Source organism: Tenrec ecaudatus, chromosome 2 (assembly GCF_050624435.1).
Source record: "Tenrec ecaudatus isolate mTenEca1 chromosome 2, mTenEca1.hap1, whole genome shotgun sequence".
Lineage (NCBI taxonomy): Eukaryota > Metazoa > Chordata > Mammalia > Afrosoricida > Tenrecidae > Tenrec > Tenrec ecaudatus.
This window is the reverse complement of record NC_134531.1, coordinates 206,136,267-206,163,716: the sequence shown is the minus strand read 5'-3', so window position 1 is coordinate 206,163,716 and position 27,450 is coordinate 206,136,267. Positions and strand designations below refer to the sequence as shown.

The 27,450-nt window shown below is 49.6% G+C and overlaps 1 protein-coding gene and 2 pseudogenes across 1 annotated transcript; 1 reads left to right on the top strand and 2 right to left on the bottom strand.

Annotated features, from left to right (window-relative positions):
• Positions 1–729: 729 nt before the first annotated feature.
• Positions 730–1,445, bottom strand: LOC142441296 (ubiquitin-conjugating enzyme E2 R2 pseudogene; annotated as a pseudogene).
• A 160-nt stretch (positions 1,446–1,605) lies between these two features.
• LOC142440463 (rab-3A-interacting protein pseudogene) lies at positions 1,606–3,051 on the top strand (annotated as a pseudogene).
• Positions 3,052–8,890: 5,839 nt separating this feature from the next.
• Positions 8,891–16,297, bottom strand: S100B (S100 calcium binding protein B). The gene is made up of 3 exons (XM_075542169.1): positions 16,067–16,297; positions 12,391–12,538; positions 8,891–9,345 (listed from the first exon to the last, which is right to left on the bottom strand). Exons 2-3 carry the CDS (start codon positions 12,526–12,528, stop codon positions 9,205–9,207), a joined length of 279 nt encoding a protein of 92 aa, XP_075398284.1. The 5' UTR covers positions 12,529–12,538; positions 16,067–16,297; the 3' UTR covers positions 8,891–9,204.
• Between the last annotated feature and the right edge of the window lie 11,153 nt (positions 16,298–27,450).

Sequence of the window (27,450 nt, the reverse complement as noted above, 5' to 3'; positions counted from 1 at the left end):
GGACACGGGAAGCTTGCGTTGGGGTGCTTTGCTGTGCATGTTCTCAATGACTGCAACCCAATAGAAAATGTAAATGTTAAACTTCTGGGGACCCACTCTTCTTAAGAGCCTTCATGCTTAGCTGTTTGGGCTATGCAGATTACAGGAAAATCGTGTGCTTCCAGGAGAGGTAGGGGTGGTGGTGGGGATATGACCGCTTTGAAATATTGCCAGTTTAGCCTTAACAAGGCCTGCCATTGATGGAAATTAATCAATAGAAAGCAGCTGACGTGGGCTTTCCCAAAGCCTAACTGACCGATGGGAGGGGGAACACCTGCTATCTTTTTTTTTTTTTTTTTGATGAAAGACTATTTAATTCAAGAATCTAAAAACAGACCAAACGTGTTTTGCTGTGAACACTTTGTAGAGATGAAGTGAGGCGGGAGCTTGGGTCAATTTTTTTTTTGTTCTGTTTTGCGTGGTTTTTTTTTTTTTTAAAGAATCAATACAGTGATGGAGGGCTAAAGAATGCAAGTATTCAGACATTCGGTGGAGGGTTACTTTTTCTCCGTCAAGAGGTCCATAAAAAGGAGCAAACGGAGATCCTTAAGGGGAGCCAGCAGGAGCCGTGTTTCTTTTTCCCACCCCCTGTGAACAGGTTTTTGCCGTGGGGCCACAGCTAGGTCCCCACTTGCTCCCCTCCCTTTGGCCTGAGACGGCAGGGCAGTACAGGGGCTTCGAAGAAGCGCGTCACGATTCCTCGTTCCCGGAATCATCGTCGTCCTAACAGTCGGCATCTTCCTCCTCGTCCTCATCATCGATGTCGTCGTCATACAAGTCGTCATAAAGCAAATCTGAGCTGTTGTCATTGGAAGGCACTTTACTTTTGATGCAGTATTCCGCCAAGGTTGTGGGGACCTTCACTCCGTCCTTTTCTGCTTCTGCCTGGGTGGCTGAAACCTGTTTCCTAATGATTTCAGCATACTCTTTGTCTTTTCCTTTACTGTCCCTCCATTTCCTGAACATAACTGAAGCATCCACATTGGCTGGGGAGAAGGTGTTGGGCTCATTAAGCAGTGAGATTCACTTAACAGGATCGTCCTGACATTCTTTCAGAGGGCAGTTCTCCGCTCTGTGGGTCATCTACAGGTGGATGGAGAATTGAGATGCATACATCTCCATTCTCATAAATGTTGGGGTGCCACATTTTGGTCAAGAATCTGAAGGTAGGTGGTGAGTATGGGTAGTCAATAGGAAATTTAATATGAGCCTTGAAGTAGCCGCCCTCGTAGAGGGTGTTGGGGGGTCCGAAGATGGCCACCTCCCAGTTGTAGAGGTCGGACTCGTCTACCAGGGTGATCCGGAAGCCCTCCACTGGCTCCTCCTGCAGGGATTTCAGCTCGACCATCAGGGCCTTCTGCGAGCTGGTCATCTGCTGCTGGGCCATCGCGGCGGCGGTGCCGCCGGGAACCCAGTCCTCGCGCTCAGGCCGGGCCGAGCAGGCCCCTCCACCTGCTATCTTATCCATCTCTCTGGTGGGAAACCTGAGAGATCACCACCCATCACCCAGGTTCACAAAAAAACTGAGACTTAATCATGGGACCATAGAATGCTTCCTCTCCTGCAATGGACAACTTCCACAAGAGACTCCTGTATAGTAATAGGATATTGTAACGGGAAGAATGATAAGGCTCAAACCTTACTTAAGGAGGATTCAGGGAAATCCAGAGACAATTGAAAACAACAAAATTGCCATCGAGTTGATTTTGACTCATAGTGACCCTGTGAATGAAGTATAACTGCCCGCCGTGGTTACCCAAGACTGTACCTCTTCATGGGCGTCGAACGCTTCATCTTTCTCCCACAATGTGGCTGCTGGTTTCGAACCGCTGCCTTTGGGGTTAGCAGCCCAGTGTGTAGCCACTACTCACACCATCAGACATGTAGGGGAACAGAAAACCACAAAACACAGACACCAGGGAAAATGTTAGCCCCTGGACGCCACAGCCACAGCAAACAGACAGTCTAACTCCAGCATCAAGTGTCCCACTAAAGCGTCCGTCTGCCTCTGTCCTTCACCCGATGCCTCATGACCAACTCTCAACAAAGAAATTACGGAACAGGGCCTCACTCCCTGTGCAGGCACATTCTTTCATTCTTGGGCTTGTTCCTAGAGATGGATTTCGCTTTGTTAGCCAATCTGAAAATCATTTTCTTTTCAGAGCAACTGAAGTTTAGAAACGAAGAATGTGAACGGCTTTCTAAAATGTAAGGTCAGCGTGGACAGGAATGGGAAGAATTCACAGCCGCTCTATTTAAGGAAGCTGGTGAGACAAAGAAACGTCAAACAAGCAAGAGCAGAGAAACAGCTCAAAGCACCCGACATTCTGCAAGCTGAAGTAGCTCCTCAGCAGACTCTTGTTTGTTTGGTGCCCAGCATCCCCTGCGCCACAGCCTCAGCCAGGTGGAAAGACACCTTTTAACAAGGAGGCTTGCAAGAAACAGACACAGTGATATGAGCGACAGTCATCAGGAAATTAGTGTGATACAGACAATTACATAGGACCCCAAAGAGGCTGATTTATCGATGTATCATAAATTCAGATCCTGGAAGACGAGCTGATAATGGACAGAACTTGCCCTTTCTTAGACAAAATCTATCAGAAAGATATCTTTTCATGTTTAGCCTCCTCAAAAGAGTGAATTGGCTTCAGCTGGTCCAGAAGTCGTGGGAAAGAATACTCTGAGCACCGAGCCAGGTGGCCTACACCCTTCTCCATGTGGAAAAGCATTGGCAGTTAAATGCACGACCCAAAACTGCTCCCGCTGGCCAGAGTCTGTCCTGGAAACAGAATTTCACGAGGAGTCGCAAGTAATTATGTTTGCATTTCTTAATTTTGTATGGAACTTCTAAATTTGCAGTCGATGTATTCAGCAAGGACTTGTGAAAGAGCAGGATGTTGATCAGATGTTTTGGCAAGTTATGCAGCTGAGAAAAGATATCACTGGCAAAACGAGGCGAGTTCAAAGAACTCTGATGCTTTCTGTGCCTGGGCGCATGCATGAACCTCTCTGAATGACTGGAAAATGGCTAAATATTTTTATGGGTACTTGATACATATTTCCAAAGAGTGATGGGCCCAAGACTTTTTCAAATTTCTTGAAAATTACGCTAAGTACTGCTATTTGTTTTAAACTGGCTTATGTGGTTTGTTTATTCTGCAGTTGGACATAGAAAGAAAAATTATGGGTATACTCATGATTGTAATTTATAGTTTTAAAAAAACAAAATAAACTCGTGTTAGATTCAAAACAAAACAAAAAGACATATTCCAAGGCAAAGAAACAAAGTTTGGAGAGAGAGCAAGCATTAGATCCAGATCCAGGTGTGACAGAGATTTGGGCATTAACAAGCAGAGACTCTAGAATACCTATGGTTAACCTGGAAACCATTATGCGGAGTGGAGTGAGTCAATCACAAAAGGAAAAATACTGTATGCACCCACTACTGTACGTAAGAACACCAAGGCGTCAGCAGGCTTGTTTTCAGAACACGTAACATCTGATCCTGTCTCCCACAAAAAGGGGCAGAGAGTCCACCTTGTGTCGTGAACCATACGTCACCCCCCCTTATATGCACATCTTAAGCATCACCTTGAAAGAAGAGACCTCACCTCATCTGGGATCCCCCATCAAGAATAGGGAAGTTGGCAGACGTCCAGAATGAGGTTTGTCCTCAATGTTTCACCTTTTTGAAATGACAAAAACACTCGTGCACTTGAGTGTTTCCCATTGTGCTGACCTGGTAAGCGGCGTTCAACAGCACAACAGTTTCTGCAGCCTTTTTCCCTGGCAGGAAACAAAATTTCCCAGCTGTATGTAGTTCTCTTAGGCCATTACACACAAAAATGAGCTGGGAGCGAAGCTGCTTATATGAAAAAATTCACTGTCACCAGACAGAACCTTCTCAGGTGACGCCACTGGGTGCACTAACTCAGCACGAGTCACTCGGTGCTGGGTGCTGGCCTAGTGGGGAAATGTGTACTATGAAAGCTCCGCCCACCAGCGCTTTTTTTTTGGGGGGGGAGGGGGTACCCCTTGTATTATGGTGACCTTAGACTCTGTCCTTTGGGGGAATATGGCATCCCTCATAGGTCACACCAGAAGGACTCGGTGTGGACACCCCGCAGAATGAATGAAGCTCTACCTCCAAATGACGTGTAGCCCTTAAGACGGAAATTCCCTGGGGGAGAAGAGAAGAAGGAGGCCGCCCCAAGGCTGTGCAGTCGGCAGTCGGTGACCTCGGTGAGGATCCCTGGCTTTGCAGGCATCCAATGAAAGGTGGTCCAGAGCCACCACATGATCACTGTTGTCATGCCCTCCTGGCTATACTACGACGTGTGTTACTCCCACAGGCCAGGTTCTTCCCGTGAAAATGAATGTGACTGGAAATCCCCGCCCCCCCCCAGCCCCAAGACCCACGGTCAGTCATTTAAGAGCTCAATCTGTATAAATCACCAACTCATGGATCGCCATTCGCCGCTGAGCTCTACTTGCCTAACTTTCTTTTCTCAATAGTATAATAGTTAAATGATAAGCCATTGGGTGAATTAGACACTAGCGATAGAATTGTGTTATTCTCCCAGGGGGATGATTGATGATGTTCTGCCATAATGTGATAATAGACCTCACAAGTGAACTAGAGTCACACAAAATCCGTAGACAAGTGAATGGATTCTGAGGTCTCACTTAATTCTCCCAATCCAAGAACAGTTACTTCTTATGACATGGCCCTGCTCAGTGCTTGCCCTCATGAAGAGATCACTGGGGATATGGGTACTCCAGCAGAGTGCTGAAGAAAGCAGGCGGTGCCTGGCTGTCACAAAAGAATAGCTTCTAAGGTCTAAGAGCTTGTACCAAAACAAGCCATCAGCTAGGTGAGTCATCCCCAAGACTACGTAGAAGAAGCACACCAGTCGGTGTGATCCAAGGACGATAAATAACAAAGTCAAAATACAAAGGAGGGAAAGTGGTAGAGTTTAAATTGTGAGCACCCAGGTTATGAGCGACAGTGGGAGCCCCAAAGCCACCTACAGGGTCCCCTCATGGATTAAGCCCCTCGTGGACCTTCTCTGACCACATTGCAGGACGTCAACTTGCTGTCAGAGGCTTGTAAACTTGATGACGGCGGCTGGAACCAGGTGACAGTGTGACACCTGGTCATTTGCTCTCCCTCTTGCTCCATTATGGACCTGTTCTAGTTTTAAATACTTCTTGCTTTTTTCTCCACGGAGGCATTTCCTCTGACTCATTGTAATATTGCCGGTGGTTCTGTCTTTCATTTTTGTATATTTTGCATTTTGTGAAGCGTAGGAGGGGCAGGTGTGTAGAGACAATAATTGGAGTAATGGCTTAAGGGGGAGGTTGGAAGACAAGGGATGCAGCAGGGGAAGGATGTTCTAGAACTGATTGTGGCGATGTATATACAACTCTTTTGAAATACGACTGGACCGTGGAAGTGGATGATATGTGAATCATATCTCAATAAAACTCTTGGGGGGAAATGATGATAGGAGAGCTAGTTCTCCTGGATGTCAGAGTATAGTTTTGGTCCATGCCCCACTATATCCACTTTATTTCCATCTAAATATCAGATACCTACTGACGTGTTAGCGTCTAAAATGTAGCCTAGTACAACGGTCCTTATGTGTTAGGAACAACTCTGATCTGTTGACAATATGCCGAAAGGAGTATTTGTTGCTCCGCTTCTGGCATAAATGCTTCAACTTTGCCTTCACCAAAATAAATGGAAAAACCTAAAAGCCACACTCACTGTTATCAAGTCCATGCTGACTCACAGCGACCCCTGCCCCCAGGAGTTTCCCACACGGTAGCTCTCTATGTCTGCCATGGAGCTGCTGGTGGCTTCCACCTGCCCACCACGGGGATCGCGGGCCAGTACATAACCACTCCACCGCCACGGCGATGCCAAATGGAAGCATCGCAATAAACATCCATCTGTGCAAACCTATGGTTAATAAAGAGCCCTGGTGACTTTGTGGGTTAGGCCTTAGGCTGCTAATCACAAAGTAGGCGGTTCAAAGCCACCAGCCGCTCTAGGAGAGGAAGATGAGTCTGTCTGCTCCTGTAAAGACTAACAGCCTCACAAACCCTGAGCAGGGAATCCACTTGATGGCAGTGGGTGGGTGGTAGTGGTGGTTCTGACTGATAGACTCAGGGTTGTCGTGAAACGGTGGACAACATGTAAGAGCATGATGATGCTAATGTAAACAGACAAAGAACCTCTCTGAATTAACAAGAAAGGATAGATGTAAACAAAACGCCTTTAGTGGGTTCATTCATAGCCTGGGTCTGGTTAAGGAGAGTATGTGTAGATTTAAGGATCTGTTGATACAAATAAAAAGTAAATAAGAAAGGATCTACATATAACCTCTTCCCTGGGGGATGGACAACAGAAAGTGGGTGAAGGGAGACATCGGAGAGTGTAAGATATGACAAAATAATAATTTATAAATTATCAAGGGTTCATGAGGGAGGGGGAAGTGGGGAGGAAAGGGGAAAATGAGGAGCTGATACCAAGGGCTCAAATAGAGAGCAAGTGTTTTGAGAATGATGATGGCAACAAATGTACAAATGTGCTTGACACAATGGATGTAGGTATGGATTGTGATAAGAGTTGTATGAGCCCCCATTACAATGATTTAAAAAAAAAACAGGAATAAGAGAAAAAATAAATGAAATTTTGAGTCCATAAAATAAGTAAATAGGAAAAAGCAAAATAATATCTGAGAACTGTGGGTAATTACAAAATGTAATGTGAATACTAGATAGAGAAGAAAGGATGCGCTATCTGACATAATCCTAGCTCAGAATTGTCCATATTGTTTGAGAATTTGCTCAGCTCTTAGAGCTCCTCCAGGCAAGCCTGTGTCACCTTTGTAATGTAGGTTCTAAAAGTGGCCACAATGGCCACGCTAATCAGGCTACAAGCCCCAAACCCGTAACCTCTCATGCAAAGCCAAGCTACCATCTCTGTGCAGAGCTATTTCCCACCTCAGCTTCCCGGGAGCCCACCCCCTTGTGAGTTCGTGACTGTGTCAGGCCAATCCCAACTCCTCTCTCTGGTGATGGGTCCACGCTAGGGCACATGACCCAATCCAGGCCAGAAGAGTTCGGCAGGTGGCAGCTGGCCTGCGGCTGGAAGCTCCACAGAAGCAGGCTAAGAAACTTGTCTGCAGCGGACTGAGAGTAAAGACCTGGCCTACTGAGTAGGTGACAACTGCCTGTCTGACTGCTCATTGTGTCCCTAGCGACAGCCGTTTGCCCAGGCATTGCCTCGCCGGAAGTGCACAGACAGACATATACAGGTCCCACTTTCAGGACTTTCATTCCTGATTGTAAAGGTATTTTTTATTTCCTGTTTAATGGCTACAGAAAATTGTTACAGCATTATTGTCATTTAATGCAAATACAAGCAATCAATTGGTTTATAAATTGCTAACTCTATGCCTGTAAATAATCTCCGGGAGGTGGGGCCGGTCGGTGAATACAGTTTGAATTTTCCTAGAAGTTCTTTGCTACATTGTATTTGTACCTTGTGATTTATTTGAATTTGTGGTTACAAAACTTGAAAGTTCAGCTTTCCCTCCATGCACAGTAATTTCACAAACAGCCTTCCGCAGCCCTCTCCTTACCCAAACAAGACAGGAATGACCTCCATCAACCAACCAAGCACAGTGAGTCAGCACTACCACATTTGAGCAATCATGGGGTCCGACTTCTCTGACTAGAAAGGGGAAAGGCGCATGACATTACTTGCCACACACCCATGTCCTCCAGAGAGATAGCGCTTAACTCTGGTCCTGAGCCCGGCTATGTTCCTTCAATAAGCGTGTCCTACAGCTTGCTGACTTTGTACACATCATCATGAAAGGCCCATCATTGGCAAAGGACATCATGTTTGCTATCCTTCCAGAAATGATGGAAACCCTCAATGAGATGAACTGACACACAGCCATGACAGTCGACTCCAACACACAAGTGACCATGAAGATGGACTCAGGGCCAGGCGTTATTTCATGCTTTTAGACGCAGGGTCACCGTGAGTTTCAGCCAACTCGATGGCACCAAACAGCCAGGCAGCTACGGCAAGATGCCAATGCCCATTGGTATATGGAGCATGTTTCCCACGCAGCGCCATTAGCATGAGATATTGACATCGGAATCACAGTTCATCATGGGCAAAGGAATCTAAACGTGGTTGCATTATTTTTTTTTGTGGGGGAGCACACAGTCAGACCATCAAACTATTTTAGAATTTTTTTTCCACTCACCCAAAACTCACTGCCATCTAGTCAATTCTAAGACACGGAGACCCTCCAGGACAGAGTAGAACTGCCCCCTTGTGTTTCCGAGGCTGGGAATCCTTATGGGCGCAGAAAGGCCCCTCTGTCTCCAGCAGAGCGCCTGCATGGGCTCCACTAGCTGACCTTGCATTAGCACTCTGCCACGCTGGCGCCCTCCGTGGGCACGAGGGGAGAGCAAATGGGAGGAAAGGCAGCTTCTCAAAGGACTGCGGACAAGACTTTGCCTTTGTACAGGCGTTTAAAGAGCCTTTCCACAAAACTCAATCCTTTGCTGTCAGTCAGCGGGGACTCATGGTGACATTAAGAATGTCAGGGGCCAACTATGGCCCAGAGGGCTTCCCATGAGGGGATTCCTGAACGCGCCTTTCTTCGGAGGCACTTGTGGTGGGCTGTCTGTCACCTGGCCTCCAGTCTTTCAGTTAGCAGCCAATGACCGTTTCCTTCACCCAGGGACTCCCAAGGACACCACAAAACCCCCCGGGGCAGTTTCAGTAGTCAGCTTGGTTTTCGGAGTTAGAATCCTACACAGCCAATCCGGCCTCCATAGCACATATTTTATAATTGTGCCTTGGCCTTCCCCAGTGACGAACAGGAGTCCCTGGGCCCAGTCAGCTTGTGTGGGTGCCTAATAACAGAACAGAACCATGGTGTGGGGTCGTTAACATCAACCCTTGGGAAGAGGCTTTCATTTTATCATTCACCAAGCAGGGAGGGATCCTAAGTAGCTACAGCATGGCTGGGAAGCGCCGCTCCTACTAAGCTGCAAGCCCTTGCTCTCGGCTTCCTTGTATGACCTTCCTTGTCTCGGCTGCGGAACCGGTTGGCAGCTTCCTCTAGCTCACTCATGTTCAAAGAACTCGTGGCAGGCAGTGGTGACCATGGCGACGAAGGCCATAAATTCCTGGAAGTCACACTCGCCGTCTCCATCACTGTCCAGCGTTTCCATGACCTTGTCCACCGCCTCTTGCTCTTTGATTTCCTAAAAGAGACAAGAGAAGCGGCACAACTTATGTTGTCAGCGGAATTTAGGGCTACGGGAAACACGGACGAGAAGTTAGGCGACCTTAATAGTTTTAATCAACAAGAACAAGATTAACGAGCGAAATCACAGAAGCGATTTCTCCTGTCCCCCGACGATCTGCAGACGGGCAGGAGTCTGTGGCGCTCCGGGCTGTTCTGTTCCGTCTTACTTTCAGTCGCATGGCACCCGGGCCACCCGAAGGAATCGGAAGGAAACAACGGAGATCTGAAACCCTTCAGTCCTTGTGCTTAAAGCAAGCATCTCGAAACAAGAATGCCGTCTCGGCCCGGCCTGCCTGAGCCCGTCCGGAGCCAGGGCCGTGAAGGAACACAGTGAACTCTTGGCAGCCCCAAGTTTCTCGTGTGTTTGTGTGAAGGTCTCTAAGATGCAGGCCCTTGGGGCCCTCTAAGGCACTGAAAAGTTTCTTTGTTGCTGAACTAATTATTGGGAATATGAGCCAAGTTCCTTTTCTCCTTAGGTTCTTTTTCCTACTGGGGTTGTTATCTTAGGTCTCCTGACACTTTTCCTTGCCCGCCTCCTCCCCAACTGGAGCCAACTGCGTGGTGTGGCTATGATGTGAAGGCCAAGGTCATGCAACGTGGTGTGAGAAAAATGTCGGCACAGCACCGGAGAAGAGCACAGATGCAAATGGCTCAGAATAACAGATCTACTCCCCCCTCCCCCCAAAAGAATAACAGATCCCCGGGGCAGGAGGGCCCGTCCTGCAGACCACGCTCACGGACAGTGGCTGCTGGCGGCCAGAACCGCCAGTTGCTCGGTGGGAGGCAGGTCCGGTGAGGCTTTCTGCTTCCATCGCGAGTGACCACAGGGGTGACTCTGCCTGCCCTCTAGGGTTGCCATGAATCAGAACCGACTCGACAAACCTACGAAAACGGCAATTCCATTAGGGGTTGGGTGGGGCCTAAAAGCATCTCGAACAGGGAGGTGTACACTGATGGCCTGACGTTGTAGATTTTCCTCCCATCTGAAAAGCTCTTGGTCACGCCAGGTCACGAAATGCGTCTATTGTGGATAGATCTGCCGGCCAGCGAGTTCCCGATGCTGCGAGGCCCGCTCTTCTCCTGGTTGTTCGGTGCTGCAGAGTCCCTGAACTTAGAACCGTAGCCTGTGACAGCGGAGTTCTGCCCCCACCGGGTGTCCTGGGCTGGAGCTATGCAGTTGCCGAACATCGGGTTTTTCTCTCTCGGAGCCTCTGGGTGGGTTCCAATCGCCACCCCTTTGGGTTAGCAGCCACACGTTCTGCTGGTGTGTTGCCAAGACCCCTTTGGATACACTTACCGTGAGTTATCTATCTTTTCTCAATTGTAGCTCCACGAGGCTAACCTTTCTCTGTTTTCAAACCAGTCCGTGGTCACAGAAACCACCACTGGATTTTAGTATGTGTTGTCCTGATCGTCACCAGCTCAGCGTGTCCTCTTTTCCAGGAGAAGAAACTGGGGTGCATTAACTTTGGAAGCACAATTGGTGGGGTGACCTCATGCTGTGGAACAGCGGGCGTGCTCTGAACTTGAAGGCCTGTGAGAACAAATCCCAGAACCTGAGGCCTGGGGGCCTGCAGGCCTCCCCACCCCTCAACTAGAGTGACTGGGTGCGGACAGGCAGTCCCAGCAAAGTCCCAGCCAGTCCCCGACAATGCACAGGCATTGCTGATAGTCTGGGTGGTGTGTGTGTCCTTGAGTCACTGTGAACGCAGAGTGACCCCACATGACAGACTAGCATTGCCCCATAGGATTTCTTTACGAGAGCTAATTTCTTTGCTCCCATCGAACTTCTGTGTAGGTGTGGACCACTGCCCTTTCAGTCGGGGCCCAGTGCTTATCACTGGCCCCACTAGGAGTGATGGTGCCCAGATCTATTGCCCTCAGTGAACGACCTAGCTTGAGGAGGGCCGCTTCCCATCACTAGGTGGCAGGCTGCTTGCACCGGGCCAGAGATGAGTGTCTTGGCTCAAAGTCCAGCCCTCTCTCCTGTGCGTGTTGGTTCTCCTCTTCAAGGACCCAAGAAACTCCTCGTTGGCAGGAAACACATCTCACGTGTTTGTGCCACCAGGATTTCTGTTTGTCTCAAAGTTTGCCGTGAGTCAGCTTTGGTCCTTAGCCTTAAGGTAACAGGCAGATTCTAGTTCATTGCCATGGGGGTGCAAGGTTGGGGCAGAGGAGAGACCAGACAGATGTCTGTCTGAGGGGCAGGGGAGGCTCTCTGGCTAGAGAAGTAAGTCTCTTAGTGCTTTCGCCTCAGGCCTGAGTGTGAACTCCGGGGGAGGGTAAGGCTCATCAGGAGCCTTCATGTGGTTTCCTGAGTTAGAGCCTAAAACAGGGGACACGGTTTCCCCTTGAGTCCCTGTTTCTGTGAAGCCTTCTCTATGGGTCCTGGGCGCTGGAGAACTTGAAAAGACCTCTCTGATGCCTTCAGTAGGTTGAGTCATTCACTGGGGTGCCCTGGGGGTTTGCCCCAGACTGTGTCTGTTGGGTCTGTGTGGGTCATAGTATTGAACCCAAGCTCCACCAAAGGAAGGTTTGCTGGGTCCAGCATCTTTTAGTTCCACGGTGGGTACCGAATATCTGGTTGAGGCCCAGATTGGTCCCTTTCCCAAAGACAAAAATGAATTTTTAAGTTCTCTTATACCATATTCACTGTGAGTCACGAGCATCTTCCCATCCTCTTTCGCTGTCATCATCACTGTAAATCCTGATTTTTCAGAGACACCTCAGCCTTAGGTGAGACCTGTGCTTTTGCTCTTAGGACATTTTTTGACTTAATGTACCCACTATCCACAAGACAAAGGACAAGAAAACGCCAGCTGTGAGGCCTCTCAAAGCCAGCCACCACCATGTGGGGTCAGGTATGCTTTCAGAAGCAACTCTGGAGCCCTGAAACAGACTGGAAACCACCAGGAGGGTGGGTCGAAAGGGAAAGCAGACAGGCAGCTCTATGCGCAGACAAGAGGATGGAGAAGCTGTTGCTCCCCAAAGCAAAGCTCACCTCTAAAAAGTGGGAAAGCTCGCTGTTGATGAGTGCCTTGAGCTCAGACTTCTTCAGCTTGTGCTTGTCGCCCTCCTTCCCAGAATACTGATGGAACACGTCGATGAGGGACACCATGGCCTTCTCCAGCTCGGACATCGTGCCGGCTCTGCAAGGGGAGGCCTGTCATAAGTCGGGTTGCGTCGGCACCGCCCTCGGGGCATGAGCTAAGCCTACGCCTACAGCTAGCTCAGCTATCCTCAACCTTGCTCCTGCCGCGACCCTTGAACATAGCGCCTCAGGTTGTGGTGACCCCCAACCCTAAAATTATTTTCGTTGCTGCTCCATCACTGTCATTTTGCTACTGTTATGAATTGGGCGACCCCTGTGAAGGGGTCATTTAACCCCCAAAGGGGTCGCGACCCACAGGTTGAGAACCGCTGATTTAGCAGGAAAACTGCAAGGTCCTTCCAAAGAGTCTTAGGGACATAAAACATAGTGGATTGCTTTCTCCTGAAGTGACATATATGACATTAACTCATCTTAGATAAAAATCTTATTAAAAAATCATTTTACTGGGGACTCTTACAGCTCTTATAACAATCCATACATCCATTGTGTCGAGTACATCTGTACATATGTTGCTATCATCCTTTTCAAAACATTTTCTTTCTACTTGAACCTATGGTTTTAGCTCCTCGCTTTTTCCCTCCCTCCCCCACCCTCCAACCCTCACGAACCCTAGATAAATTATTAATTATTATTATTTTCATATCTTATGCTGTCTGCTGTCTGCCTTCACCCATGTTTTTGTTGTCACCCTGGGTGGGGGGTGGGGAGAGTCATACATCAATCATTTCAATCAGTTCCCTCTTTCAACCCCCCACCTTCTCCTGACCCTCATGGTATCGCTCCTCTCATTATTGGTCCTGAGGGGTTTATCTGTCCTGGATTCTGTGTGTCAAGAGCTCTTATCTGTACCAATGTACATGCTCTGGTCTAGCCGGATTTGTGAGGTCAAACTGGGATCATGACAGTGGGGGTGAGGAAGCATTAAAGAACTAAGAAATGTTGTATGTTCTATCGGTGCTGTACTGCACCCTGGCTGGTTCGCCCCTTCCTTCTGACCTTTCTGTGAGGGGCTGTCCAGTTGTCTACAGATGGACTTTGGGTCTCTACTCTGCCCCGCCCCCTCATTTGCATCAATATGATTGTTTGTTTTGGGTCTTCTGATCATAAAAATATTAATGCAATTATTTTTGTAGGTGAGAAACATGACCAAAGATATTTGTAAAATTTATTGGGAGCAATAAATTGGTAGAATTGCCATAATATATTTTTTTTTAACAAAAAGTCATTATCATTGAGAGGCACCTTGACTTACCAGAAACAAAAGATGTATTATAAGCCGTATGATTCACTGTGTGGTCCCGATGTAGGAGTAGCTAACTTGGGGGCTGAGAGCAGCCCCAACACGAGCGAGTTTCACTAAGTGTATCCAAAGGGGACTGAATACTTCGCTTGTTGTTGGATATTTTTGAAGGCCCTGCATGCTTGGATGGACACAGTGGCTGCAACCACAGGCTCGCCCGTACGAGAATGGCACAGTCCTGGCAGTGTGTCCTCTGGAGTATGTAGGGTGCCTACGGGTCGGAACTGACTCGATGGGGCTCCTGACAACAACAGTAGTGCTTATGAAGGTGCCAGAATGGGGACGTGGTGAGCTATTCAAGAAGATGATCAGATGAGCCCTGGAAGAAGGGTTTCTCTGTAGACACCCCAAACAAGAAACTTGTACGCCCGCCCCCAGCCCTCCTCCCGGGGCTGCGCCTGTACACAGGAGCTATCCGGCCCAGCCTGACAGCGAAGCACCTTTGACAGGACAGCCGGCCCATTCCTCCACAGAACTGAGAAACTCAGCGGCCTTTGGGGGTGTCATGAATGCAGCCCCTTCTCGCCCCACCTCCACCCTGCTTGAGGAAGGGTATCAAGATTCATGCCCCACCCCAGAAGCACAAAATGCTGAGCTTTAATCGTTAAATCAAGTAAGAGCCTTTGCAGTATCTTAACTACAGCTATATCACACTGTTGAAAAGTCATTACCATGCTGGGTCTATCTACAACTTCGATCTTGCAAATGAGAGGTCTACGTTTTATTTCCACCACAAGCAAACTAGAACTTAGGCTATTTTTGTCTTGGCCTGATCTTTGCTAAAGACGTCGTATCAGCAACCTGCACTTTGTTGTGACCTTAAATCCCTAGCAATCAGGCGTGGCACACGCCAGAAGATTCAGATGAGTTAACATCTCTAACACTTCATAATTCCCCATCCTTTACCTTCAAGTTCAAGAAACCTAGGAGCATTTACATCACTCTTAATTTCTTACGATCTATGATGACTTTGGAGAAGGGGAAACTCAATCATTTTTCTCCAAAGTATGACCAATGAGGTTTTTTAAAAGAAAGGCATAAAGCACATGTCTCATATCATGCCCCAAACCCAACGCACTGTCATCAAGTCGATTGTGACTAGCAGTGACCCTCTAGGACAGGGTATAACTGCCCTGTGGGGCTTAAGGCAGTAAAGCTTTATGGGACTAGAAAGCCTCATCTTTATCCCGAGGAGCAGCTGGTGGCTTTGAACTGCTGACCTTGTGGCTACCAGCTCGGAATGTAACTCCCTGTACCACCAGGGCCCCGGACTTCGCATACTCTCTAAAACAGGGTGTCATCTTTTCTTAATTTCTGTGTGTGAGATAGGAAGCCGTTGACGGTGTAAAGGTGATCTTTTAAGAGAAAGCAAATGCCCGTATGTCCTCATTTGACTTGGTGAAAGTCGGACATTTGTCATCTTGTATTGGACATTAGCATTGGGCGCTTCACTCTCACATCCCAGCGGGGAGTCCACCTGAAGAAGGGGACCCGAAGCCGGCGGAATGAGGAAAGTGAAAAGCCACCAGGAGCCCCAAGGGCTCGCATGCCCCTTAGAGCTGATCTGTGAAGCCCCTCTCGACTGCGTGGGGCCCAGCAGGACGCGGACACTTCACATGGGGGAAATGAGAACACCAGGAAGGAATGACTGACCCAGGGCCAGAGGAGAGGTGACCAGGAGGCAGAGAACATTCTCCCACGATACAGGGCGAAGCTCCCCTTAGTCTCTACTATTCTCGGCCCCCAACTCAACCCATGGTGATGAGTCAGTTCCAATTCCTAGCGGCCCTGTAGGACAGAGCCGGACTGCTCCGTGGGGCTCCGAGGCTGAAGCTAATCTTTACAGCAGCCGCCTGCCTCAGCTTTCTCGCACAGACAGGCTGGTGGGGCTGAACTGCTGACCATTCAGCTAGCAGCCAGGCGCTGGGACCGCGGCTCCGCCAGCATCCCTGTCCCCAGTCCAGGGAGGGGCCCCAAAGAGCAGAGTTGGAGAAACAGCAGCATTGAGACCCCTGAGGCCCTGCCTGGCAGCCACTGGGTCTGAGCCACCAGGCCTTCCCTGCTTTGTGGTCATAAAACAGATATGACGTACCCCTAACTGTCTAGTACGGACGGTGTCCGTGGTCCCAGGATGGGCACGGAAATTAAGCTGGAAGCATGCAGTGCCATCAGCGCATTTGAAATGCTGCCAGATCTCTGAAAAGTCCTCTTTGAAGTCACCCAGTCCCTCGCCCCCTCCCCTCCGAAGGAAGGCTCCTTTCTCACCTGCCGCTGCGTGGTCAGTGGCTGCAGCCCCTTGAGTGGCCGGCGGGTGGGCAGGGGCAGGCTCTTATCCCTTCCTCCGGGAGGACAGGGTGTGGCCCCTGGCAGTCCCTCTGCAGGCCGAGGCAGCCAATGGGAGCCCAGGGCGGAGGGGCGGCTGGGCAGACAGGCCAGCACACAGGCTGCATTGACCGAGCGAGCGACCGCCCAGGGACTTTCTGGAGCGGCCGGGCTCCACTGCGGCCAGAGGAAAAAGAGGGCCTTGTGGTGCGGGGAGCAGGAGTCAGCAGTTTGTGCTTTTTTTTGGAAACATGAATATTGATGTTCCTCTAAAAGCAGGGTGGGGGTAGGGAACGGAAAAAGAGATGCGGTAATTGATTCAAACAAAGCAGACATCCAGCCAAGAACAAGAAGCTTCCAAGCACCAGCAGAATGCAGGAGATTAAGTACACAGGCCCCACTTAATAAACCTTGGCTCAGCGGAGGCCTGGCGTCTTTTATCTCTGCGGTGGGCTCTGGGCATCTGGCTAAAGCCAAAGGCGAAGGCTCAGGTTTTCCTCCAGTGTGCGCACGTTGACCCATGGGGACTCATAAGTCTGGCTTCCGCCCACGCTGCTGTCAGGATCGCCAAGGATCCTTGGATTAAACTACACGATCTTCCAAGTTCTTTCCCAAATGGAGAGCCTATGGAGCCCCTCTCCTATCTGCCATGCTACCTGCCCTGGCCTCACCTGAAGACAGGATGCCCTGTGGCCATCGGTGGGCAGGGGCAGGGCGGCTTTAGCTGGAGCAAACAGGGCTGCACCCACAAAGTGCTCAGTCCAGTGCTTGATGCCTTTAGGGAAAAATCCTTGCTTGTTATGATTCAGACTTGTGCCAGTCTGCTCCTTCTTCCCGAAAGGCTGGAAGGTTACCGATGGTTCAAGCTGGATGGTACTTTTGAAATGTCCTGTCAAAACACTCACCTTGTCCAAGTGAGGAGCAGAGATGTCCTGCCCCTCGTCGAAGGCCCAGCCCCTGAGCCGCAGGACAGAGAAGTCTAACCATCGCCCCAGCCGAGTGCCCGGCTTCAGCAGCACTCTAGCTGAACCTCCCAACATGAAAGTCCAGCCGGGGGGTTCCTGTTGCCCAAAGGTAGGTATTTATTTTGAGAAATTATTCCCCAAACCTGTAAGCATATCCATGGTCCCCCCACATGATACCTGAACCAGACTCAACCTTTCTGCTGTTTCCAATTCAGGTCGAAAGTGGCCATGAAGTGTCAATGCACAAACACCTTCTATGTACACAGTTGTGTTGTTTTGTCTTATTGGAGCCAGAAAATTCTTGTGATTATTCACCAGTGGGAATAACACAGGACTGTGAGCCATAGGGCTTGAGCTGTCCTACCCCAGACTCCACCCCCACACCCCACTCTCATGATCTCCGTGTGTCCCCTCTTGTGTGCCGGGCACTCGAGCCGTGTGCACAGCCACTCCTGGGAGCCTTCACCACTTCCCCAGCATGGCAGCCTGGCCTCTTGGCTAAGCCTGCATCATACACGTAAAAGCTTTAGCCTTCTCCTGCTGGGATGAAAGAAAAAGAGTTGGAATGTACTCACCCAATGACTTCACATCTGCTATAAGATGGTTGTGGGGTTCAGAGGACCTGGAGACAAGACACCAGTTTCCTAGGATAACCCAAACCCCGACCACCCTAACCTCTGTGGGAGCAGGCCAAGGTCAGAGAGGTGACTGCACGATGCCAGGCCTCACAGGCAAGGGGAGGTATCGCGGGAGCTTCCTAGTGGTATCAACCCCCAGACTGGCATCCTCGCTCAGCCTCCGCAGGAGCACACAGACACACGACCTTCAGAAGGACACCAGGAGGAAGGGCACACGGACCCTTCTCTTCCATTGCCAGCCCGCCTCTGTGCCGGGCACTATGTCACCTTCCCGAAGCTCTGCGAAGTGTTGTGTTGCTTCTTCATGGCCACTAGTTTAAGGTGATACGCGTGCAGCTTTGGAGATTTGACAGACAACGTGCACTACATTTGAGTTTGCTACTTCCATACAGAAGAAGCCTGGCAGTTTCGTGTGGAGATGAGAGCAAGCTTGCTCCAGCCCTAAACTTGGAATCCAGCAGATATTCTGAATGTGGCCGTGACCCCGAGGAATGATGGCCCTTTTGGGGATGACACTAGTCTCAGTTGGGGAAAGCGATCGTGACTTGCTATTGTGTTGAAGAGCACTTTGAGGAAGAAGGTGCGCTTGAAACAAACCACGGCAGGTGTAGCCGCTCCTCATGCGCGGGAAGGTTGGGCACTGAACGGGGACACTGGAGAAAAATCGACGCACAGCAACGATGGTGCGGGGGCAGGATGTTGAAAGTACCGTGGACTGCTAGAAGAACAAGCAAATCCGTCTCAAAGAAGTGCAGCCGGAATGCTCCTCGGAAGCGAGAATGGTGAGAGTTCATCTCATGGACATTGGACACGTTGTGAAGAGAGAGAGATCCGTTCTCGGTAAGTAGGAGACATGGAGAAAGAGGAAGCTATCACTCATGGAGAGGGCTTGACGCAGTGGCTGCAACAATGGGCTTACAGACACCAACAGGGGTGAGGAGGGTGCAGGACCGGGCAGTGTTTGAGTCAGACTGGCTTGATGGCACCGCCCAACCATGGGCCTCACTGGAGACAGAACATCTGACCAGGTGTGCCAGCTGGTTATGCAGCCCAGGTGCTCTCTGACCCACCTAACCCTAAGGGTGGGTGTGTGTGGCAGCAATGTGTCACCAATAAGAGATTTATTTAGGAAAACACCAAAGTACAAGTAAGTTTCACGAGTAGGTGGTTCAGCCGCCTTGGACACCAACTCATGTGACATGGTCTCCATGCCTTTGACCTCCTGGGGCATACCTTATACCTGTTTGTGGAAGAACAAATGTGAACTTGGGTTGCACAAGAGTCTAGAACCTTCAAGTGGACAGATGTAGCCCTGCGACCCAGCCCAAGAGTTACACTGAAGGACAACGGTCACGGTAAGTTCTCCCAACCCCCAACCAAACCAAACGCACAGCAACCCTGTGCAGCAGGGGAGAGCGGTCCCTGTGAATTTCTGAGAATGTAACTGGTTATGGGAGAAGAAAGCCTCGTCTTTCTCCTGCAGAGTGGCTGGTGGTTTTGAACGGCTGGACTTGCAGATCGCAGCCCAATGAATAACCACTATGCTGCCAGGATACACGCTCAGAGGGCATTTGTTTAGAGTGAGAAGTACGGAGCTACATTAATTCATGAGCAGTTGCTGACCGTTTGCATGGTCAGGGACTTGGAACAAGTTGGGAAAAACACAGGTAACAAGTGAGGCTTTGCAAGAGGCCTGTGGTTGGGCCTCTCTGGACTCATCCTGTGTCCCATGTGAATGCCCACCAAAGGACATTCACTGCAGAAGAGGCTCTTAATAATCAGATGGCAAAAATGATTCCCCTGTGGATGTTGGTCGTCCGCTTATCCCCGCCATCTGAGCGCTCGCTTCATGGGTCCATGAACACAGTGTCCACAGTGGTAGAGATAGAAGTCTGCATGGACTCAACAACACAGATTTCACCTTCCCAAAGCTGACCAGGCTCCTGCCGCTGCTGAGCACCGAGTCCATCAATTGCAGACACCTCCATGGAGTCCTCCCTATGTCCCCATCTTCTGGAGTGACCTGCCAGGCACCTGGTGGAAAATTAATTAGACTGACCTCTACTGTCATAGAAGGGACTGAGATTTGGGCTCACTGTAATAAACACAACATATTCTAGATATGCAGTTGACGCTCCTGTTTCTAATGCTTATGTCACTACCAGCATCCATAACTTGTCCACTGCAGTGGCATTCTAGACAGCACTGTGTCTGATCTAGGAACTCAAGGAAGTATACCAATGGGCTCCCGCCTATGAAATGGTGTTAGTCCAGGTTGGCTAGAGAAACAAATTTATAGACATTCATGCATGTGTATAAGAAAGGGTTTTATATAAAAGAGCAATTGTATATTGAGAAAACATCCCAGCCCAGTCCAGATCAAGTCCATAAGTCCGATATTAGTCCTTAGGTCTGATAAATTCCTCTTTAAGCTCATGAAGCACATTCAATGACACTGAATTCTGGGAGATCACAGGCCAGTGGGTTGAAAGTCTTGTGGATCCAGTGGTGGTGGAAGCATCTCAGTGCTGGTGTGGGTCTCCATGTGGCTCCTCCAGCCCCAGGGCTTTGGCTGCATCAGTGTAGCTCCATGTGGCTTGTCAGCAGGAATGTCTTGCAGGTAGCATGTGTGTCCCACCTCCAGGGAGGTGAAAGAAGTCCCCAGAATCCTCAGGAGAAGGCCATGCCCACATAGAGGCATGGTTGGCTATGACCTGATTAACTCCACCCCTTCACTCATGTTGACAGATTATGTAACGGCCACAGAAATTAACTGTCTTACCACATATTCCAAAATTCAGAAATGGCTCACCCACCTGAAAGTAGGAGTGGCTTACTGAAGAGAATACCCAAGGAGGATGAAATTGTGTCTTAGAGGATGTAGGCTGTGCACAGTTGTTCTCCGAAACACATGGGGGTGGGGTGGTGACCACCGTCTGTTGGAAACGCCAATGGGAGGTTTGGTTTTCTGTGGTCCAGTGTCTCCCACAGCCAGAATAAGTGGGTCATGGAATCCAGGAAAGGACGTGCGAGTGGTTCTCCCACTATACAAACTGAATCCACTTGCAGAATTTTTGCTCCTATTCCATTAACTTCGGGATATCTTGGAGATCTTAGACTCCAAGAGGGGATGTCTCTACCTGGGGACCCAGCAATGGCGCCTCTAATTGGAAGCTGAGACTTCCACCTGCCATTCTGGGTTCCTTATGCCTCTGAACCAATAGGTCAAAAAGGATTAATCTACTGGGTCAACTTATTGATCTCGATTACTGTGTGAGTCTGGGTGGACCAGAGAAACAAATCCAGAGACACCCATGTGTGTAAGAAAGAGCTTTATATCATAGAGTAATTGTATATTAAGAAAACATCCAGACCAGTCCAGATCGAGTCCATAAGTCAGATATTAGCCCATATGTCTGAAACCAATCTATAAATTCCTCTTCAGACTCACAAAACACATGCAATGATGCTGAATGCAGGGAGATCACAGGCTAGTGGGTGGGAAGTCTTGTGGATCCAGTGGTGGTAGAAGCATCTCAGGGCTGGCATGGGTCTCCATATGGCTCCTTCAGCTCCAAGGCTCTGGCTGCCATCAGCATAGCTCCATGTGTCATGTCAGCAGGGAGATGAAGCAGAGTGTGGGTCTGGCCTCCAGTGAGCTATTTATTTCCACGGCACCTCCAAATGAGGTCATCAAGCTGCGACCTGATTGACAGGCTGAACTCCACCCCTTCACTCTTAATGGTTTCTTGACACCAGATTATGTAACTACCACATATCTATATATAAAATTCCCAAACAGGTTTAATAAGGCATTGCTCACATAAGTAGCCCATCTATAAATAAAATATACACTGTTGCCCAATTAATTTTTAGCTATCTTATGGAGATAAAGAGCCAACAAGGGCCTGGTTTGGGGCAGTGATTACTAAATGTTTCCCATGAAGGCAAGATCAAGAAACTGCTGGTGTGCCACCTGGGAAGGAAGACATCTTCTGTGACAGTCAGGTTTGGTTTCAGCTTGACTGGGTCAAGATTATCAGAGGTTTGATAGTTACAGTAATCCCCCATGATGTGATCTGGCACAATGTAATCAGCTCCACAAAAGCATCTGCTGTGAGCAGCCAGAGAAGATTAAGGTGGAATGTAATCCTTTTATTCAGGGTCACAGCCCTGATCCAACTGAAAATAATTTTCCTTGGGTGTGACCTACTTCCCATAAAGGCAGGTCTGTGGAAAAGCCTATTTGCTGGGTCTGAATCCTGTATCTGGCTTCTGGTCTTTGGACTTGAGTCAGTGGCCTCACATTGCCTGCTGATTCCTAGATCCATCAATGGCTTACCATCTGACCTGTCAACTGATCTGCCTGCTTTTATAACTGTGGGACCCATGGATGAAATATCAACTTCTCAGCATCTTTCTATCATCTACCTATCGATCTATCTATCTATCTATCTATCTATCTATCTATCATCATCATCATCATCATCGAGGATTGGATGACAAGACTTTGTGTTATACACTTGGAACAAGGTGTCAGGCGAGACCAGTCCCTGGAGAGGGCTGTCACATTTGGTAAAGCAGCGGGACAGCAAAGGAGAGTGAGGTCTTCAGAAGAGGGACTGACACGGTGGCTGCACCAACGGGCTCAGGCATCGGACTGGGTGTGAGGCTGGTGCAGGGCCGGGCGGCGTTTCGTTGTGTTGCGCACAAAGTCACTATGGCTCAGAACCAACTTGACGGCACCTGGGAGCACACACATAAAAACTCTTCTCGAGAGTGCTCGGACTGAGAAGTTTACCAGGAATAACCTTCCGATTTCATGTTCTCCACCACCTAGAGCCAGCCGATTGCTTAGCGGTCACTGCATTGCTTTTAGTCTGACACATTGCTTTTAGTCTGACACAATGATGGACAATTGGGAGAATGAGGAAGGAGATTCCAACTTCACGGTGTCTAGTTAACACAACCCCCTCCGTGCCAAAGATATTTTCTGCATGACTATTCAGTTCTGCCCTCATGGGGCAGAATCCACTGAGGTGGGGGAGGTAGAAAAATATGACTTACAGTCTCTCAGAAAGTGGAGATTCCAGGATTTGTCAAGAGAGGGGGAAAAACATAAAGCCAAACCCACTGTCATTGAGCCAATTTCTTTTTCTTTTTTTTTTTTACGGTTTGTCTTCTTTTCTGAGCCAATTTCTATACAGGGACCCTATACAGCAGCGGTTCTCAACCTGGAGGCAGCGAGCCTCTTTGGGGGTCAAACGATCCTTTCATAGGGTCTCCCGATTCATAACAGGGGCAAAATTACAGTTGTGAAGTAGCAACGAAAATAATCTTATGGTTGGGGGGTCACCACCACATGAGATGCTGTCTTAAAGGGCGGCGGCATGAGGAAGGTTGAGATCCGCTGTAGTACAGAGTTCTCAGACGGTAACTGTGTTCCGCATGCCCTTGCTTCTTGAGAGCAGAGGGTTTGCAGTCGGGACTGTTGTGCTTCCGAGGCTGGTCGCCGTCACTGGTCTTTGGCAGCGCCCCAGAGGCGGGCAAAAGGAGCCGCTGTGTTGGAGTTGGGACTGCTTGATGGCAGCCCGTGTGGTCAGGAATGCAAGTGCACCCTATTTGTTCTGTGCCCTTTAACTTGTTCATCTGTTTACAGAGCAGGTTCTCAGCTCCCCAGTCAGCAGTTCACACACATTTGGTCTCCATCCTCCATTGCAGTACACGCCACACACCATCACGTGTCCACTTCCTCCCTGTGCTTCCAGCTCTGCACTTTCCCGCCCTCTGGACGTCGCCCTTGGGTAGATGTGCTCTTCCCCACTGCATGGTGGGTGAAAGGTGACTGAGGACTGTGCTCCTGGAGGCTCGCCGGGCGCTCGCTGACCAGTACGTGTGCTCTCTAATGATGTGCGGTGCTAGTCTTTGTCTTTGATGCTGGAGTTTGCCCCAGTCTGTTTTATCAGTAGTTGTTTATATCACAAATGACCAACTCTGCTTTAAAAAAATATTTTCCCTGTTAGCTTGCTGTATTTTTCCATACTTTAGTTTTTCGTCTATGTTGTCTTTGTTTCTAAGGTGTGTCTCTTATAGACAGAATATCGATGGGTCCTGTTTTCTTATGCATTCTCTCTCTCTCTCTCTCTCTCTCTCTCTCTCTCTCTCTCTCTCTCTCTCACACACAATCCAGGGAACCCCTATAGGACTGGGTAGAACTGCCCCTCCGAAACCGTACTCTTGACGAGAGTAGAAAGCCTCATTTTTCTCCCACAGAGGGCTAGTGGTTTCAAACTGCTGACCTGGAGGTGCCACCCGCTATGTCACCAGGGCTTCTGCAGGCAAAACTAGGTGGGGAAACACAAGCAACAAAGAGACAGTAACAGCGAGAAAACAGAAGGGAAGGGAAATGAAGCAAAAGAGAAGCAAAGAAAGCACAAGGGAAATGGAGGTTGTGAGGATCAACACGAGGGACAGAAAGGAAAACAAAGCAACGAAGGAGAAAACTGGGCAAAAGTCAGGAGGAAGCTGTGGCGCACCGGCCGGCTGGGTGCCCACTGGGTCGGCACCACCCGTCAGTCACGAGCTCGTGTGGTAGGGGGTCCACGCCTTAGATGGAATTCCTGCCAGCCTCGCGGTCATGTGGGATCAGAGACGTCGTCTAGGCAGGCTTAGCTGGTGGCTGAGGACCGGGCGCTTGTTCATGTAAAAGAAATTCTTGAGGCCCAGAGGGCAGCTGGGGACAAGACAAGGTGGGTGATTTTGGAAGGAACTCTTGCCCACCCAGCTTGGCTGGTGACAGAGCAGGTGGAGTTGACACCATTCCAGGTGTGGATCTGGAACCCAAGCCACAAGAAAGAGCCTCTGACCACAAGCAGACCAGGGGCTGGGCTGGGAAGCCACGGGTGGGGGTTATCAGTGGCCGCTGGATAGGCAAGGTTGGGTGCTGGCCATTCCTCTGGCCATCAGAAGGCTGTGGGGGACCAGGGAGGAGCCCACTGCCCCGTTGTCAGCCACAACTGGGCCCTTGCGCTGATCTTGAACACTGGGAGCTGATGATGACCACGCCTAGTCAGGACAACCCAGTTTGCCTCCTCTCTCACCTCTCTTGTTCAGCTTCTTCTAGTCGGGATCCCATCCACGCGTCTTTCCTTTGCTCTGAAGCTCAAGGCCCCAGGTTTATCACTTGGATCGGGTTCATTCAGTCTCTTGGGTTTCTGTTGTGGAGGATGTGGGAGGCCTGTCTCCCTCGTCCGTTGTCTGAAGTCCTGATGCTGAGCATCTTTAACGGAGCAGGCAGCCTCATCTTTCTTTCAAGGAGCTGCCGGTGGGCTTGAACCAAGAGTTTAGAGGAAGGTTAGAGTCTCGCTGCTTACCCCACAGGGCCACAGGGCTCCTGAGAGTGAGAAGGAGGCTCTAATTCCGAGGCAGAGATTGCCTTTCATGTTCAAGTGCACTCGAGATGCTGGTGGGTCAACAGGCATCCCTTCATGGACGCAGGAAGTCGTGGGGAAGGCTTCTTCAGTAACGCAGACCTTCGCTTCCCTTCGAAACAACCTTTTTTCGGTTTAGCAAATTCTCTGTTGTTGTTAATTGCCGTCGAGTAGATCCCTCCTCATGGCGACCCAGTGTGCAGTAGCACCTCGCCACAGTCGTACATCCCCAGCACCAGTTAATTCGGTCGCAGTGCCAGGCCTAGCACGGCCTGCTCAGGGAGCAGGAAGAGGTCAATCGGGCTTGAATTTTCCAGAAGGAAAGCTCTGGGGTGGTGACATTGTTCTCTGACACAAAGGACAGTGCCATCTGCCAGCAAGCTGCTCACGAGGCTCTGTCCCAGTGATTGATGTCCATAAAGAGAGAAAGAGGGCTGTGTTCGGAAGGAGCGGGGGTGGCTTTCCGCAGAGACGCTGAGGGGAGGCACAGGAAGCTTTTGTTGTGGTGAATGCCGGTGTGGACGCAGTGCGGCTCCACGGCCTTCCTACGAATGGCCAGCAGGAGGCCACGGGCAAACGTTGGGACTCTGGAGTCCTGGACACAGTTTCCAATTCTCTCTGGAACTGGCAACCTTTGACTTTTGACACACGACAGCCTTTCTCTCCTTGATAAAAGGGAAGCCCATGCCCCGCAGTCTTTGGAAGATGCAATAAACTTTAAATGGACACATACCCCTTTCTATCTAGCTATCCATCTATTAATCATCTGTCAACAAAATTCTCACAACTGGACCAATAGACAACGTCACGGTCAGCGGAGGAAAAAGGAAGGGAAGTGGTCAAGGGTTTCATCCCCGGTCAGTGCTCCCGGAAACAGTAGTCAAGGCATCTAACAATTTGCATGACCACATCTACTGCCTAAGACCTCTTTAAAGGGTTAAAGAACGAGGGTGTCACTTTGAGGACTAAGGTGTGCCGGGCCCTGGCCAGCAACCATACAGCCCTGGATGCATGTGAGCGCTGGGCAGTGAATCAGGCAGGCAGACCAAAGAAGAGTCGATGCATCTGAATGGCGCTGCTGGCAAAGACCACTGAAAGTCCCCACGGGCCTCCGAAGAACAAACCCATCTGCCTCAGAGGAAGTACAGCGAGAGTGCTCCTTTCCAAGCACTTTCTTTGGGCATGTTATCAGGAGGGACCGGTCCCTGGAAAAGGACATCATGCTTGGTAGAGGGTCAGTGGGAAAGAGCCAGACCTGAACGAGATGGATTGGACAGAGTGGCAGCTCTTGGGGGCTCAGATAAACAAATGCGAGGGAGGTGTAGGGCTGGGCAGGGCTTCATTCTGTTGTAAGCAGGATCGCTGAGTCTGAACAAACTCAATGGCCCCTGACAACCATGTGTAGCTACACCTACAGTGAGGTGCCCAGTAGCCATGACACGTCAGAGGGTCATTCTTCCTATAAAGTTACTATTCTTGTCAATCGTAAGAACCTGGCGTTGTCAGGCAAACCCCTGGTATAGAATGCAAACAAGGCTGAGCAGAGAACAGCAAATAGAAGAAGTACTGAGCCCACTTTCTGAGCCAGCCAGAGGAGGGTCCACAATGCAGAATGAACCCCTTGCCTAACACGGAACACTGAATCTAGGAGGCCCCCAATTGGGCAATTTGTGAAAGAGTATCTGTGTTTTATGGGCATCACGTTTTATTATTTTTGCACCACATCAAATTCCATGGATCCATTTGCTTGCTAACCAGTCATTCCAACACCAGTGCTCCCGGCCAGAAGGGTGCGCCCAGCGTGAGCAGTCAGGAGCACACACACGCAGTGCGGCCGGGCAGCAGCAGGCGCACTTGCCGCCACCACACCGCCTCGCTGTTGGCTTTGGGGCCATGGTCACGACAGGGGCTCAGCCCAAACCCACAGACGTTTGTTTTTGTTTTATTTTTCCCTCTGCCTTCTCCTTTTCAATTTGAAAAGGAACTGGAGGGTGGAGCATAGAATGACTCTCTAAACAAAGCCACTTTCACAGGGCTGGCTGTGTGTGTGTGCGTGTGTGGTGTGAGCAAGCTGATGCCAAAGGGAAAGCTATAGAAACGAGAACCTCGAGCTCTGCCCTTATGAAAGAGCTCGGCCACAAGTATTTCTCCCAGGATACATTATATAATTTTAAGTGACTGGGAAATTTGCTGTAAAGTCGTGTCAGGGTTAAAGTCTCTTGGCGTGTTCTTCAGTTATGCCCAGTTGTGTTGGGGCAATTCCAACTCTCAGCCACAACACGTCGGTCAAAGGC